Genomic DNA, 16,286 nt, shown 5'->3' on the forward strand with positions numbered 1-16,286 from the left:
CCAGGCCGGGCAGGGCTTCTCCTCCCTCCCCTCGTCCTTTGCCCCTCCCAGGGCCCGGCGGAGCCCGAACAACGTGCTCAACGCTCTCTGGTCCAGCCCTCGGGCCCAAGCCCGACCCCTGGGACCCCGCCCCCCCCTTTCCCCCTCTCTCTGCCGGAGCGGGGACCCCCGGGGCAAGGACCCCATCCGGAGCAGGGAACCCCCGGGGCAGGGACTCCCAGGGACAAGGACCCCTCCAGGATAGGGACCACCCCCCCCGGGCAGGGACTCCCAGGAGCAAGGACTCCCCGGGACAGGGACACCCCAGGGCAAGGACCCCCGGGGGCAGGGACTCCCCGGGACAAGGACACCCTCCCCTCCGAGCAGGGACCACCCCCCAGGCAGGGACTCCCCGGGGCAAGGACCCCACCCGGAGCAGGGACCCCCCCCCCCCCCCAGGCAGGGACTCCCCGGGGCAAGGACCCCCCGGGGCAGGGACCACCCCCCAGGCAGGGACTCCCCGGGACAAGGACCCCCCCGGGGCAGGGACTCCCCGGGACAAGGACCCCCCGGGGCAGGGACACCCCAGGGCAAGGACCACCCCCAAGGCAGGGACTCCTCGGGACAAGGACCCCTCCCCGGGAACAGGGCCCACCCCCCAGACAGGGACTCCCCGGGACAAGGACCAACCCCCAGGCAGGGACTCCCCGGGACAAGGACCCCCCCCCCCCAGGCAGGGACTCCCCGGGACAAGGACCGCCCCCTCCGGAGCAGGGACCCCCCCCCCCCAGGCAGGGACTCCCCGGGGCAGGGACACCCCAGGGCAAGGACCCCCCCCCCCCAGGCAGGGACACCCCCAGGGCAAGGACCACCCCCCAGGCAGGGACTCCCCGGGACAAGCACCCCCCCCCCAACCGGAGCAGGGACCCCCCCCCCAGGCAGGGACTCCCCGGGACAAGGCCCCCCCCCCCGGAGCAGGGACCCCACCCCCCCCAGGCAGGGACTCCCCGGGACAAGGACCCCCCCGGCAGGGACACCCCAAGGCAAGGACCCCCCCGGGCAGGGACTCCCCGGGACAAGCACCCCCCCCCCCCCAACCGGAGCAGGGACCACCCCCCAGGCAGGGACTCCCCGGGACAAGGCCCCCCCCCCGGAGCAGGGACCCCACCCCCCCAGGCAGGGACTCCCCGGGACAAGGACTCCCCCGGCAGGGACACCCCAAGGCAAGGACCCCCCCGGGCAGGGACTCCCCGGGCCAAAGACCCCCCCGGGGCTGGGCGGGAGGCGGAGAAGGCCCTGCCACGCGGCCCTCGGCTTCGCCCTTGACGCCCCGGGTGACCTTGGGCCCGGGCCTCAGTGGCCGCCTCTGCATAATGGGGGGCGGGGAGCCTCGGCTCGGCGTCCGGGGCCTTCGGGGGGCCAAGCCAAGCCGAGCCCGCCGGGGTCTCTCCCCTCCCCCCGTCCCTTCCCCCTCCCGCCCCGCGGGGCCCGCGGGCGGGAAGGCCGCTCCCGTCCATCCGGGAGGCCCCGCCCCCTGGCCCCGGGTCGGGCCGCTCCTATTGGCCGGGAGGCCCGTCGCTCCGGCCCGGCGGGCGGCCCCGATTGGCGCGCGCCCACCCCGCGCGTCAGGCGGCTGGGCGGGACCCCGCGCCCCTAGAAAAGGGCCGCGGCCGCGCCAGTCGCGCCGCTGTGCAGGCGTCGACGACGTGCTCCGCTCCTTAGTAGACGCCCCTCGCCGAGCCCGCCTAACCATGCCCAACCCCGTCGTTTATTTCGACATCGCCGTCGACGACAAGCCCCTGGGCCGCGTCTCCTTCGAGGTGAAGCGCGGGGGAGGCGAGGGAGGGGAGGGGAGGGGGGCTTCGTGCGGGGGTAGAAGGATCCCGGTTTACGGGGATGGGGGAGGGAGGGAGGGGGGCGGTTGCGGCGGCGCCATTTCCTCCACTCCTGGGAAGGGGCCATTTTGGGAGCGGGGCCGTTGGGGGCGGGGGGGGCGGCGGCGGACAAAGGCGGGGGGCACGTGGCGCCCCCATCGACCCCCATCCCCGGCGGCCCGTGGTGCAGTCCGCCCCCCCCCCCCCGCACGTGGCGCAGTCCGGTGTCCGCGTGCACGCGCTTGGCGCCCCCCCCCCCCACACGTGGCGCGCGCCGGCGCACGTGCACCGGGGGCCTCCCCTCCAGGATTCTCATCATCATCATCATCAATCGTATTTATTGAGCGCTTACTGTGTGCAGAGCACTGGGCTAAGCGCTTGGGAAGTCCAAATCGGCAACATATACAGTCCCCACCCAACAGTGGGCTCGCCGTCTAAAAGGGGGAGACAGAGAACAAATCATCATCAATCGTATTTATTGAGCGCTTACGGTGTGCAGAGCACTGGACTAAGCGCTAGTCCAGTGCTCTGCACACAAGCGCTCAATAAATACGATTGATGATGATGATGGTGGACTAAGCGCTAGTCCAGTGCTCTGCACACAAGCGCTCAATAAATACGATTGATGATGATGATGGTGGACTAAGCGCTTGGGAAGTCCAAGTTGGCAACACATAGAGGCAGGCCCCACCCAACAGTGGGCTCGCAGTCTAAAAGGGGGAGACAGGGAACAAATCATCATCAATCGTATTTATTAAGCGCTTACTGTGTGCAGAGCACTGGACTAAGCGCTAGTCCAGTGCTCTGCACACAAGCGCTCAATAAATACGATTGATGATGATGATGGTGGACTAAGCGCTTGGGAAGTCCAAGTTGGCAACACATAGAGGCAGGCCCTACCCAACAGTGGGCTTACAGTCTACAAGGGGGACACAGAGAACAAAACCAAACATAAATCCGCTCCAAATTCTTGCGCCCATCTCAGCCCCGAGATCGATCAATCGTATTTATTGAGCGCTTACTGTGTGCAGAGCGCTGCACTAAGCGCTTGGGAATAAGTGCTTGGCTATATATTGCCAGCTTGTACGTCCCAAGCGCTTAGTACAGTGCTCTGCACACAGTAAGCTCAATAAATACGATTGCTTGTAGACTGTGAGCCCTCTGTTAGGTAGGGACTGTCTCTATATGTTGCCAACTTGTACCTCCCAGGCGCTTAGTACAGTGCTCTGCACAGAGTAAACGCTCAATAAATACGATTGCTTTTAGACTGTGAGCCCTCCGTTGGGTAGGGACTGTTTCTATATGTTGCCAACTTGTACTTCCCAAGCGCTTAGTACAGTGTTCCGCACACAGTAAGCGCTCAATAAATGCGATTGATGATTGGGAAGTACAAGTTGGCAACATCTAGAGGCAGTCCCTACCCAACAGTGGGCTCACAGTCTGAGAGGGGGAGACAGAGAACAAAACCAAACATACTAACAAAATAAATAGAATAGATATGTACAAGTAAATTAAATAGAGTAATAAATATGTACAAACATATACGGGTGCTGTGGGGAAGGGAAGGAGGTAAGGTGGGGGGGATGGAGAGGTATTCGACACGGGCCGCGGCCCTGCTGCCGCCGCCGCCATCATAAGCCCAATTCAAATTCCCTGCACCCATCTCAGTCCCGGATATGTACCAGTAAAATAAATAGAATAATAAATATGTACAAACATATACATATATACAGGTGCTGTGGGGAAGGGAAGGAGGTAAGATGGGGGGGGAGATTCCGCCGCAGAATGTCCGCGCCCGCTTCCCGCGTAACGGCCGAGCGAGCGCGGCCCGGGTTCCGCCCCTGCCCCTCGGGGCCGCGGGCCAAGCGGGGTTTTCTGGACGGGCACTGCCCTCTCTCCCCAGGAGACCCGGCGAACTTGGGGTTGGTGCCGCCCTCCGTTCATTCATTCATTCGGTCGTATTTATTGAGCGCTTACTGTGCGCAGAGCACTGGACTAAGCGCTTGGGAAGTCCAAGTTGGCAACATCTAGAGACGGTCCCCACCCAACAGCGGGCTCACAGTCTAGAAGGGGGAGACAATCAATCAATCAATCAATCGTGTTTATTGAGCGCTTACTGTGTGCAGAGCACTGTACTAAGCGCTTGGGAAGTACAAGTTGGCAACATATAGAGACGGGCCCTACCCAACAGCGGGCTCGCAGTCTAGAAGGGGGAGACAATCAGTCAATCAATCGTATTTATTGAGCGCTTACTGTGTGCAGACCACTGCACTAAGCGCTTGGGAAGTACAAGTTGGCAACATACAGAGACAGTCAATCAATCAGTCAGTCGTATTTATTGAGCGCTTACTGTGTGCAGACCACTGCACTAAGCGCTTGGGAAGTCCAAGTTGGCAACAGATAGAGACGGGCCCTACCCAACAGTGGGCGCACAGTCTAGAAGGGCTCACACAGAGCAAAACATATTAACAAAATAAAATAGAATAAGTACGTACAAGTAAAATAGAGTAATGAACACGTACAAACATACGTATTGGTGCCGTGGGGAGGGGGCTGTTGAAAGGACGCCCTTTGGGCAGAGAGGGCCTGGGCAGGGGAGAGGCTCGATGGCGGCCCCCGGCCGGCCGTTCATCTGCAGTGGAGTTTCGTGGGGACTGCTGCAGGGGGCGCTGTGGGGCCTCTTCCTCCTCCTCTTCCTCCTCCTCTTCCTCCTCCTCTTCCTCCTCCTCTTCCTCCTCCTCTTCCTCCTCCTCTTCCTCCTCCTCTTCCTCCTCCTCTTCCTCCTCCTCCTCCTCCTCCTCCTCCTCCTCCTCTTCCTCCTCCTCCCCCTTCATCATCATCATCATCAATCGTATTTATTGAGCGCTTACTATGTGCAGAGCACTGTACTAAGCGCTTGGGAAGTACAAATTGGCAACATATAGAGACAGTCCCTACCCAACAGTGGGCTCACTTCCCCTCCTTCTCCCCTGCCCCTCCTCCTCCTCCCCCTTCCCCTCCTCCTCCTCCCCCTTCCCCTCCTCCTCCCCTGCCCCTCCTCCTCCCCCTCCTCCTCCTCCCCCTGCCCCTCCTCCTCTTCCTCCTCTTCCTCCTCCTCCTCCTCCTCCTCCTCCTCCTCCTCCTCCTCCTCCCCCTCCCCCTGCCCCTCCTCCTCTTCCTGCTCTTCCTCCTCTTCCCCCTTCCCTTCCTCCTCCTCCCTCCTCCTCCCCCTCCCTCCTCCCCCCCTGCGGACATCTTGCTGAGCAGCATCCGCAGTGATGGAGCCCGCCGCCCTTTCCCAGTCAGAGACCTCTTAGGCCTTCCGGGGATTTGGGTCTTCTTGGAAACGTGGGTGGCCGACCGTCCCGTCCCAAGCCCTCCCTCCTCCTCTAAAGCGGTGAGCTCTGGCAGGCCGCAGTTTCTCAAAAGGCCGACCTTGCTCGTGCTAGACTTGTGGGTAACTGATCCTTAAGCTGTCGCAGAAACTTGGCCTGGGGCGAATGCAGGGCAGTGTGTCATCAACGGGTTTACAGGAGGACTTTATGGGATGAGCCGGGGCCCGGGCAGATCCCCCTGCCATCTGGACTTCTTCCCGCCTCGAAACCTTAATAAAAATAAAATAAATGGTGGCATTTATTAAGTGCTCACTATGTGCAAAGCACTGTTCTAAGCGCTGGGGGGGGGGACCCAAGGTGATCAGGGTTGTCCCACGTGAGGCTCATAGTCTTCACCCCCATTTTACGGATGAGGCAGCTGAGGCTCCGAGAAGTGAAGTGACTTGCCCAAGGTCACACAGCAGACATGTGGTGGGGCTGGGATTCGAACCCATGACCTCGGACTCCAAAGCCCATGCTCTTTCTACCGAGCCACGGTGCTTCTCGTTAATGCGGGTCAGCCTTTATTGTGACGTCTCCAGAAGTGCGGTACTGCAGACCAGAGCTTCCCGAAACCAATGTGGTAGAAAAGACCCGGAGCCTGGGGCTGGGTTCGCTTCCCTCTGCCATTCCCCACCTACCAGTCACCTCCCTCTCGGTTGCCTCTGTGGCTGGGCGCCTTGCTGGGGGGTTGACCCTTGCAGTAGGCCCCCAAAGGTAAAACCGTGCATCCATTTTGAGTATGCCAGTTCCAGAACTTTTGGGTGAGGTTCTTTAGTAGGTCTAATTCATGCTCCGCACAATGCAGCAATAACAGTTGACCAGTAGCCAAACGTCTATCAATACCTGGCCTGTACAAAGAGCTGGAGTTTGAGACTTCTCATGATATTTACAAAATGAAGCTTTCCGGGAACCTCTATTTTTGTCTTTGTTTGTGCCCTCCTATTGGCAGAGATTGGGGAGGGCTGTAGTGCTGTGCGGAGTCGGGAGGACCTGAGTTCTGATCCCGGCTCTGCCACTTGTCTGCTGTGTGACCGTGGGCAAGTCACTTTACTTCTCCGGGTCTCTGTTCCCTCATCCGGAAAATGGGGGTTGAGACTGTGAGCCACATGTGGGGCATGAACTGGGTCCAACCTAATTACCTCATAGTGGCCCCAGCGCTTAGAACAGTGCCTGTCACAAAACGAGCACTTAACATTCATTCATTGTCTTATTTATTGAGCGCTTACAATCAATCAATCGTGTTTATTGAGCGCTCAGTGTGCAGAGCACTGTACTAAGAGCTTGGGAAGTACAAGAGAGACGGTCCCTACCCAACAACGGGCTCACAGTCTTAACAGGTATGCTGTTAGATAAAAGTGTATCCCCTTTGGTTCTGACAAGATGGAAAAAAAGGTCCCCAAGAGGTTGCCGAGTGCCTGGATAGGTACAGTGCACAGATGTGCTTCAGACCAGCCCCTGGGCAACGCACCTGCATCTTACGCTGAGCCACTATGGCCTGGCCAGCTTCACCTCCTGTGGCAGGATGGGGCCTGGACCCGGGCGGGCTTTCCTGCGGAGGCCCCAGAACACGATCTTTGCTGGGCGGTTCTTTTACTGTGTAAGTATTTAGCGCCTCGCAAAGACAGGAATGGGGCAAAGCCCGACACCATGTGTACAATCCCGGACTATTTAAGGCAGTTCACGTCTCCTCCAAACCACGAAGCCGCCAGACCTGGCGACCGCCCCAGAGGGCAGTCGGGATCTCCCCGTCCGGGACCCGTGGAGCTCGTTCCGTTCTTCAGGAGTGACAGTCTGGTGCTCCGGCCTTCATTCGAGAGGCGAATGCCGGGGCATGTGGGGCACGAGCTGGGTCCAACCTACTTACCTCGTGTCGGCCCCCAAACCGGCCAGATTGGTGGTAGTCGGGGCTGGGGAGGAGGAGCTCGCCGAACTGGACTCTTGGCTCCTGCTCACTCAGGCCTCAGTCCCGCCTCGATCCATCCCCGAGGCCTTGACCTGATGTCACGGGGTTCTGGGTGTGCTGAGCGTCAATGGTATTGAAAATCCTCTCTAGGCTTGGTGCGGGGGCTGGCTCTAGGTTCAGGGGCCTGGTTTCACGGCAAGGATGTGCTAACTGGCTGTTGACTTTCTCTTTCAGCTGTTTGCCGACAAGGTCCCCAAGACAGCAGGTGAGTGAACGGGTGTTTGCCGTTGGACTACCAGGCTCCCGGTTTGGCCGTCCTGTCGCTAACGTCGGGTGACTTTCCTTCTCTGCAGAAAACTTCCGTGCCCTGAGCACCGGGGAGAAAGGATTTGGCTACAAGGGGTCCTGCTTCCATAGAATCATTCCCGGGTTCATGTGCCAGGTATGGCTTCCTGGCTTCTTTCCTCGTCGCCCAGGGAGGTGGGCTGGGGAAGTCCCAAGCGTCCTCTTCCCTCCCTTCCTTTCTCGTGCTGCTCTGACCCCACCCTTGTCTCCCGTGCAGGGTGGTGACTTTACGCGCCACAATGGCACTGGAGGCAAGTCGATTTATGGGGAGAAGTTTGCTGATGAGAACTTCCTCCTGAAGCACACTGGAGAGGGCATCCTGTCGATGGCCAACGCCGGGCCAAACACCAACGGTTCCCAGTTCTTCATCTGCACCGCCAAGACCGAATGGTGAGTGGTTTCCCAGACCGGTAGGGCCGAGGTCTGGATCTGGTCTAACTCCAACCACCCCCACCCACGATACAACATGGTGGCTCCTTGGAACAGGATCACCCTAAAAACTCCTCATGGTGCCCAGAATTGGGAGAGGTTTAACCTGCCTCTTGGCTTCCTCAGCAGAAACATTGATAGACATTGGACTTAGAGTAGTTAGATCGTGAGTTCTTGTGGGGGCCGACCCATCAGTCAGGGGTATTGATTGCGTACTTACTGTGTGTCGAGCACTCTTACATGCTTAGGGGATAGGAGAGTAGAGCACAATAGAGTTGGTAGACTGTCAACTCCTGCCCTTGAGGAGCTTGACAGTCCAGTTGGGGAAATGGGCATTAAGATAAACGGCAGAGAGTGTAAGGATGGGGACAGGGCTTCGTGGGTGGGGGTATCAAAGCTCTTACCAGGTGCAGACCCGAGATCTCAAGCAAAACCTAAGGGAGGAGGTATAAGGTGAGGAAATGAGAGGTTAGTCAGAGAAGGCCTCCTGGAGGAGGTGCAAGTTAAGGGGGCTTGGAAGGTGGGGAGCAGGGTCTGTACTATGAATGGGGAGGGATGCCAAGCCCGAGGGAGGGCAGCTCTTCTGAGAGCTTCGGGTTTCCCAGGCAGTCTCGGGGGAGCTAGTGGTGCCGGCCTGAAGTCCCACCCATCTGGGGTTGGGAGCTCGCCCCAGCTCCAGGCAGGATCTGCACTTGCGGGTTTGTGCCCATGAACCCCTCTGGGAAGGACTCCTGGCAGGTGGCCCCTGAGGGCAGTGACCACCCTGCCTGCTCCTGGGGGCCTTGGGAAGGGACTGACGACCCCGTCTCTGCCCACAGGTTGGATGGCAAGCATGTGGTCTTTGGGAAGGTCAAAGAGGGATACAACATTGTGAAAATTATGGAAGATTATGGGTCCAAGAACGGCAAGACCAGCAAGAAGATCACCATTGCTGACTGTGGGCAGCTTTCATAACTGTTTTTTATTGTCTTAACTACCAAACCATTCCTTCTGTAGGCAGGCAGGCAGGGAGAGCGTCCCCCCCTCCGGCCCCGCCGTCTCCTCTGGGCCCCACGGTCCCTGTAATCTTTGTGCTCTGACCTCCTTGCTGCATCTCTGTTGGGTTCCATCTTCCCTTCCCCTCCACAAGTCTAGTTGGACTGCAGAGTTAAGTTTATGATTATGAAATAAAAACCAACCTTAAACCACATTGGAGCGGTTCCTGATTGGTTTCGACACGGGGGGCCGAGGGAGGGAAGGGCACGTTTCCTGGGCCACCTGACTAAACCGTGAGGGCCCCCCAGTTGGGCGGCAGAGGCTTGCATGGCTACACCACGGTCCATCTTGTGGCTGACTGGCACCTCCGGGTTGCCCAGCCAGGAAGGAGTTGTGAGGCCAGGACCACCCGCCCTGGGGTTGGGCTGTTTGCACTTGGGAGTCATCTGTCTCCTCCCCTGCCAGCCCTGGGGCGGATGGGTGTGGGTGGGCTTGGGGAAGGGAGGGACGGGTGAGTTGCTGGAAACCCATGGGCACACCCCAAGAGAAGGAGGAGAGGGTCACACTTGGCTGGCCTCCTTTCTGTTCTTCCAGGTCTCCAAGGCTGCTGCTTTTACAGACCCACACCCACCCAGCCACCTACCTACCTGCTGGACTGCGCTGCAGGGAGACATTCGAGAAGCAGCATGGCTCAGTGGAAAGAGCCTGGGCTTTGGAGTCAGAGGTCATGGGTTCGAATCCTGGCTCCACCACATGTCTGCTGGGTGACCTTGGGCAAGTCACTTAACTTCTCTGAGCTTGTTAACTCATCTGTAAAATGGGGACTGGCTGTGAACCCCACGTGGGGCAGCCTGATCACATTGTATCCCCCCCAGCGCTTAGAACAGTGCATTGCACATAGTAAGCGCTTAACAAATGCCATTATTATTATTATTATTATTTCCCCTTTCCATTATAGGACTCCACTCGTATGAAGCCCCACATTCGGGGGTCCATGTAGGGTCTGGGGGGACCCCTGGTGGCCAGTCAAGGTGCCTGCAGGTCTCCCATCGTGCCTGCCCTAAATAATCCCTACTGTTTGGACTGTTTTGGGGGGTGGAGAGGGAAAGGTGGGCAGTGTTCCCACTCCCAGCTCTCCTTGGACCCAGACCTCCTTTTGGATATCTGGGGAGGACAGATAGGTGCTACGGAGAAAGGTGCAGGGTGGTGATCTGAGTTGCGGGTGCTCTGTTGGCTGCGGTGTCCCATTTCGCTGTTCTGACATGGGGCAGCCCCCCTTCTCCACTGCTGCCTTTCAAGCCCACTCTGGGCGGGAGGGGGGCCTCACTCAAGACCTGCCTGCAGGGTCTTTCCTAGCCGGGAGGCCTTGGACCCAAGTCAGTGCTCACTGTGTGCAGAGTGCTGTACCAAGTGCTTGGGAGAGAACAATGTAACAGACACATTCCCTGCCCACAACAAACTTACCATCTAGAGGGGGAGAAACACGACTTTCTCTCCTGGACCTTGTGGCAGAGCCTGGGGAGAGTCGGGATCAGGTCCTGGTCTCTGGTCTCACCCATCACCATCTCCACCGGTTTTAGGGACAGACTTTGCCCTCTTGATAGCCCCTGGGGTGGCAGTGTCCTAACTTCAGTACTAGGGGTGACAGTGGAGGGGCATTTGGTGCCATTGATGGGGCTTGGGGTCCTAGGGTGGATGTCTGCCTTGGGCTGGGGTGTCAAACCTTGGAGAAGCAGCATGGTTTAGCAGAAGGAGCACGGGCTTGGGAGCCAGAGGTCATGGGTTCTAATCCCGCTGTGCTGTGTGACTGGGCAAGTCACAACTTCTCTGTGCCTGTTACCTCATCTGTAAAATGTGGATTAAAACTGTGAGCCCCACATGGGACAACCTGATGGCCTTGTGTCTACCCCAGTACTTAGAACAGTGCTTGGCACATAAGTGCTTAACAAATGCCATTAAAAAACCCAAAAAAACTTGGCCTTGAACCCCAAGACCTACTGGGTCCTTTCTTGAGGGGCTGCTGAGACTACCATATGCTGGGGAGAAGCGTGCAGGCCAGACAGTGGGCGGCTGGCTTCAATCCTATTATGCCAACTCCCTTGATCACCATCCGCAACAGAACTTACTGCTATTCAAAGGGGAGCTAATAATAATAATTATGGTGCTTGGTAAGTGCTTACTCTGTGCCAAGCACTGTTCTAAGTAATGGGGTAGGTATACGTTAATCAGATTGGACTTGGTCCCTGTCCCTCATGGGGCTCACACTCTTAATCCCCATTTTACAGATGTGGGAACTGAAGTACAGAGAAGTGATTTTCTTAAGGTCACACAGCAGCCAAGAGGCAGAGCTGGGCCTCATTCATTTCATTCATTCATTCAATTGTATTTGAGTACTTACAGTGTAGTAAGTGCTTGGAAGAGTGCCATACAATAAACAGACATTCCCTACCCACAACGAGTGTATAGTCTAGAGGAGGGGAGAGAGACATCAATACAAATAAGTGCTGTGGAGCTGGGGTGGGGGCCGGGGCGTGGAGGACAAAGGGAGGAAGTCAGGGTGACAGAATCAGTGGAGATGAAGAAAGGCTGGGTCCGAGAAGCTCTCTTGAAGGAAATGTGCCTTCAATAAGGCTTCAAAGGGGAGGTGAATAATTGTTAGATTTGAGGCAGGACGTGGGCTAGGAGTCTGGCGAGATAGGTGAGATTGAGGCACAGTGAGAAAGCAATAGAAGAGCAAATGTGCGGGCTGGTTTGAAGGAGAGAAACAAGGTGAGGTGGGGGGCTAGAAAGGGGCAATAATAAAAATAATAATGGTATTATTTTATTTTGTTAGTATGTTTGGTTTTGTTCTCTGTCTCCCCATTTTAGACTGTGAGCCCACTGTTGAGTAGGGACCGTCTCTATATGTTGCCTACTTGCACTTCCCAAGTGCTTAGTACAGTGCTCTGCACACAGTAAGCGCTCAATAAATACAATTGATTGATTAAGCACTTACTATGTGCCAGGCACTGTTCTAAGCACTGGGGTAGGTATAAAGTAATCAGGTTGTCCCACATGGGGCTCACAGTCTTAATCCCCATTTTCCAGATGAGGTAACTGAGGCACAGAGAAATTAAGTGGTTGCCCAAGGTCACATAGCAGACAGGTGGCAAAGGGAGGATGAATAAATGAATGAATGAGTGAAAGCCACGTATTTATCACTCTATTTTATTTGTACATTTTATTCTTTTTATTTTGTTAATATGTTTTGTTGTCTGTATCCCCCTTCTAGACTGTGAGCCCACTGTTGGGTAGGGACCGTCTCTATATATTGCCAACTTGTACTTCCCAAGCGCTTAGTACAGTGCTCTGCACACAGTAAGCGCTCAATAAATATGATTGATTGACTAATAATGATGGCATTTATTAAGCACTTACTATGTACAAAGCACCATTCTGAACACTGGGGAGGTTACAAGGTGATCAGGTTGTCCCACAGGGGGCTCACAGTCTTCACCCCCATTTTACAGATGAGGTAACTGAGGCCCAGAGAAGTGAAGTGACTTGCCCAAAGTCACACAGCTGACAATTGGTGGTGCTGGGATTTGAACCCATGGCCTCTGACTCCAAAGCCCGAGCTCTTTCCACTGAGCCACGCTACTCCTCTAAAGAATGAATGAATGAGAGTGAAAGCCACGTATTTATTACTCTATTTATTTTATTTGTACATATTTATTTTATTTTGTTAATATGTTTTGTTGTCTGTCTCCCCCTTCTAGACTGTGCCTCCCTTCAAGGCCCTACTGAGAGCTCCCCTCCTCCAGGAGGCCTTCCCACACTGAGCCCCTTCCTTCCTCTCCCCCCCCCCCATCCCCTTCTCCATCCCCCCATCTTACCTCCTTCCCTTCCCCACAGCACCTGTATATATGTATATATGTTTGTACGGATTTATTACTCTATTTATTTATCTTGTACAGAACTATTCTATTTATTTTATTTTGTTAGTATGTTTGGTTTTGTTCTCTGTCTCCCCCTTCTAGACTGTGAGCCCGCTGTTGGGTAGGGACTGTCTCTATGTGTTGCCGACTTGTACTTCCCAAGCGCTTAGTACAGTGCTCTGCACACAGTAAGCACACAGTCAGTACGATTGATTGATTGACTGTCTATATAATAATAATAATAATAATGGCATTTATTAAGTGCTTACTATGTGCAAAGCACTGTTCTAAGCGCTGGGGAGGTTACGTATATATTATATATACATGTATAATATATTATATATATTTTATATTATATTATATATATTAATATACATATATATTGCCAACTTGTACTTCCCAAGCGCTTAGTACAGCGCTCTGCACACAGTAAGCGCTCAATAAATATGATTGAGTGAATGATAGGGAGCCCACTGTTGGGTAGGGACTGTCTCTATATGTTGCCAATTTGTACTTCCCAAGTGCTTAGTACAGTGCTCTGCACATAGTAAGCACTCAATAAATGATTGATGATGATGATGATGATGATGATAGCCAGAATCAAGGCCTGTTCAACCCATCCCTGCTTCAAGCAAACATTTTATTGAGTGCTGACTTTGTTGAGAGGGTTGTGCCAAAAGTATAAGATTTGGTCGAAATGTTCCTTGCCCCCAAGAAGCTTACGGTCTAGAGGGGCAGTGGGGAAGCTGCTCTTCCTTGCTCGTCACCAGGCCCTCTGGGGAGCAGGGCCGAGGGGACAAACGGTGGCACCTTCCCCTGGAAGAAGCTGAGCTTAAAATGGCTCCTGTCCTCTGGCAGCCATTTTAGGTGGCCCAATCTTCACTCTCCCAACCTGGAAGCGGGACCCAGTCGAAGGCGCAAGTTCACTCTTCCTCCAATCAATCAATCAATCAATCGTATTTATTGAACCGTTACCATGTGCAGAGCACTATACTAAGCGCTTGGGAAGTCCAAGTTGGCAACCTATAGAGACGGTCCCGACCCAACAGCGGGCTCACAGTCTAGAAGGGGGAGACAGACAACAATCAATCATATTTATTGAGCGCTTACTGTTTGCAAAACACTGTGCTAAGCGCTTGGGAAGTACAAGTTGGCAACATAACAGCACAACAAAACAATAACAACAATAACAATGGGGAAGCAGCGTGGCTCAGTGGAAAGAGCCCGGGCTTTGGAGTCAGAGTTCATGGGTTTGAATCCCGGCTCCGCCAATGGTCAACTGTGCGACTTTGGGCAAGTCACTTAACTTCTCTATGCCTCAGTTACCTCATCTGTAAAATGGGGATGAAGATTGTGAGCCCCCCGTGGGACAACCTAATCAACTTGTAACCTCCCCAGCGCTTAGAACAGTGCTTTGCACATAGTAAGTGCTTAATAAATGCCATTATTAAATTAACAACAAAACATATTAACAAAATAACACCTGTAACCTCCCCAGCGCTTAGAACAGCGCTTTGCACATAGTAAGCGCTTAATAAATGCCCTCATTATTATTATTACGTGAGGGAGCCGGGATTAGCCCCTTCCTTCCTCTCCCCCTCATCCCCTCTCCATCCCATCCCCCCCCGTCTTACCTCCTTCCCTTCCCCACAGCACCTGTATATATGTTTGTACATATTTATTACTCTATTTATTTATTTATTTATTTTACTTGTACATATCTATTCTATTTATTTTATTTTGTTAATATGTTTTGTTTTGTTCTCTGTCTCCCCCCTCTAGACTGTGAGCCCACTGTTGGGTAGGGACTGTCTCTATATGTTGCCAACTTGTACTTACCAAGTGCTTAGTACAGTGCTCTGCACACAGTAAGCGCTCAATAAATACGATTGATTGATTGATTGATACTAAGCGCTTGGGAAGTCCAAGTTGGCAACCTATAGAGACGGTCCCTACCCAACAGCGGGCTCACAGTCTAGAAGGGGGAGACAGACAACAATCAATCAATCAATCGATCGTATTGAGCGCTTACCGTGTGCAGAGCACTGTACTAAGCGCTTGGGAAGTACAAGTTGGCAACATAACACAACAAAACAATAGCAACAACAAAACATATTAAAATAACACCTGTAACCTCCCCAGCGCTTAGAACAGTGCTTTGCACATAGTAAGCGCTTAATAAATGCCCTCATTATTATTATTATGTGAGGGAGCCGGGATCCAGCGCTTAGAACAGTGCTTTGCACATAGTAAGCGCTTAATAAATACCATCATTATTATTATTATTATTAGCCCCCTCCTTCCTCTCCCCCTCATCCCCCCTCCATCCCAACCCCCCATCTTACCTCCTTCCCTTCCCCACAGCACCTGTATATATGTTTGTACATATTTATTACTCTATTTATTTTACTTGTACATATCTATTCAATTTATTTTATTTTGTCAATATGTTTGGGTTTGTTCTCCGTCTCCCCTTCTAGACCGTGAGCCCACTGTTGGGTAGGGACTGTCTCTATATGTTGCCAACTTGGACTTCCCAAGCGCTTAGTACAGTGCTCTGCACACAGTAAGCGCTCGATAAATACGATTGATTGATTGATTGATTAGACCTCACGACCCCTGAGTCCCAAGCCCGGGCTCTTTCCACTAGGCCAGAAGCAGCATGGCTCAGTGGAAAGAGCCCGGGCTTTGGAGTCAGAGGTCATGGGTTCGAATCCCGGCTCTGTCAATTGTCAGCTGTGTGACTTTGGGCAAGTCACTTCACTTCTCTGAGCCTCAGTTACCTCATCTGTAAAATGGGGGCTAAGATTGTGAGCCCCACATGGACAACCTGATTGCCTTGTATCCTCCCCAGTGCTTAGAACAGTGCTTTGCACATAGTAAGCGCTTAACAAATACTAAAATTATTCAGCGCTTAGAACAGTGCTTTGCACATAGTAAGCGCTTAATAAATGCCATTATTATTATAGGCCGCAAAGCCTCCGGGCCGGGCCCCACCAGGCCGCGGTCGCCATGGCAACCCCGACGCCCGCGCCGGGCCCGTCCCACTCCAAGTCTCTCCCCCCGCGCTCCCTGCCAGAGTGGTACCGCCCGCGCAGGCGCACTCGCCCCCCAAAGGCGGCCGCTCCATCCATTCATTCATTCACTCAATCGTATTTATTGAGCGCTTACTGTGTGCAGAGCACTGTACTAAGCGCTTGGGAAGTCCAAGCTGGCAACATCTAGAGACGGTCCCTACCCAACAGTGGGCTCACAGTCTGAGCGCTTACTATGTGCAAAGCGTTGTTCAGGATATAAGGTCATCGGGTTGTCCCATGTGGGGCTCACAATCTTAATCCCCATTTGACAGATGAGGTCACTGAGGCCCAGAGAGGTCAAGTGACTTGCCCAAAGTCACCCGGCCGACAAGCGGCGGAGCCGGGATTTGAACCCATTTGAACTTGGATTTGAACCTCCCCCTCGTCCCCCTCTCCATCCCCCCATCTTACCTCCTTCCCTTCCCCACAGC

The 16,286-nt window shown here is 54.5% G+C and overlaps 1 protein-coding gene across 1 annotated transcript; it reads left to right on the plus strand.

Moving 5' to 3' along the window:
* The first annotated feature begins 1,690 nt into the window (after positions 1–1,690).
* PPIA (peptidylprolyl isomerase A) lies at positions 1,691–9,075 on the plus strand. Its single transcript, XM_038754463.1, has 5 exons — positions 1,691–1,799; positions 7,347–7,377; positions 7,466–7,554; positions 7,675–7,847; positions 8,705–9,075. The coding sequence occupies exons 1-5, from the start codon at positions 1,731–1,733 to the stop codon at positions 8,838–8,840; spliced, it is 498 nt and encodes a 165-aa protein (XP_038610391.1). The 5' UTR covers positions 1,691–1,730; the 3' UTR covers positions 8,841–9,075.
* The last annotated feature ends 7,211 nt before the right edge of the window (positions 9,076–16,286 follow it).

Source organism: Tachyglossus aculeatus, chromosome 11 (genome assembly GCF_015852505.1).
Source record: "Tachyglossus aculeatus isolate mTacAcu1 chromosome 11, mTacAcu1.pri, whole genome shotgun sequence".
Lineage (NCBI taxonomy): Eukaryota > Metazoa > Chordata > Mammalia > Monotremata > Tachyglossidae > Tachyglossus > Tachyglossus aculeatus.

Bases quoted from the DNA above. Each gene is read 5' to 3' on its own strand.
- PPIA (XM_038754463.1), top strand. From the start codon at position 1,731: ATGCCCAACCCCGTCGTTTATTTCGACATCGCCGTCGACGACAAGCCC. The intron at 7,378-7,465 runs GTGAGTGAACGG...CCTTCTCTGCAG, and splicing joins CAAGGTCCCCAAGACAGCAG to AAAACTTCCGTGCCCTGAGC. The intron at 7,555-7,674 runs GTATGGCTTCCT...TCTCCCGTGCAG, and splicing joins TTCCCGGGTTCATGTGCCAG to GGTGGTGACTTTACGCGCCA.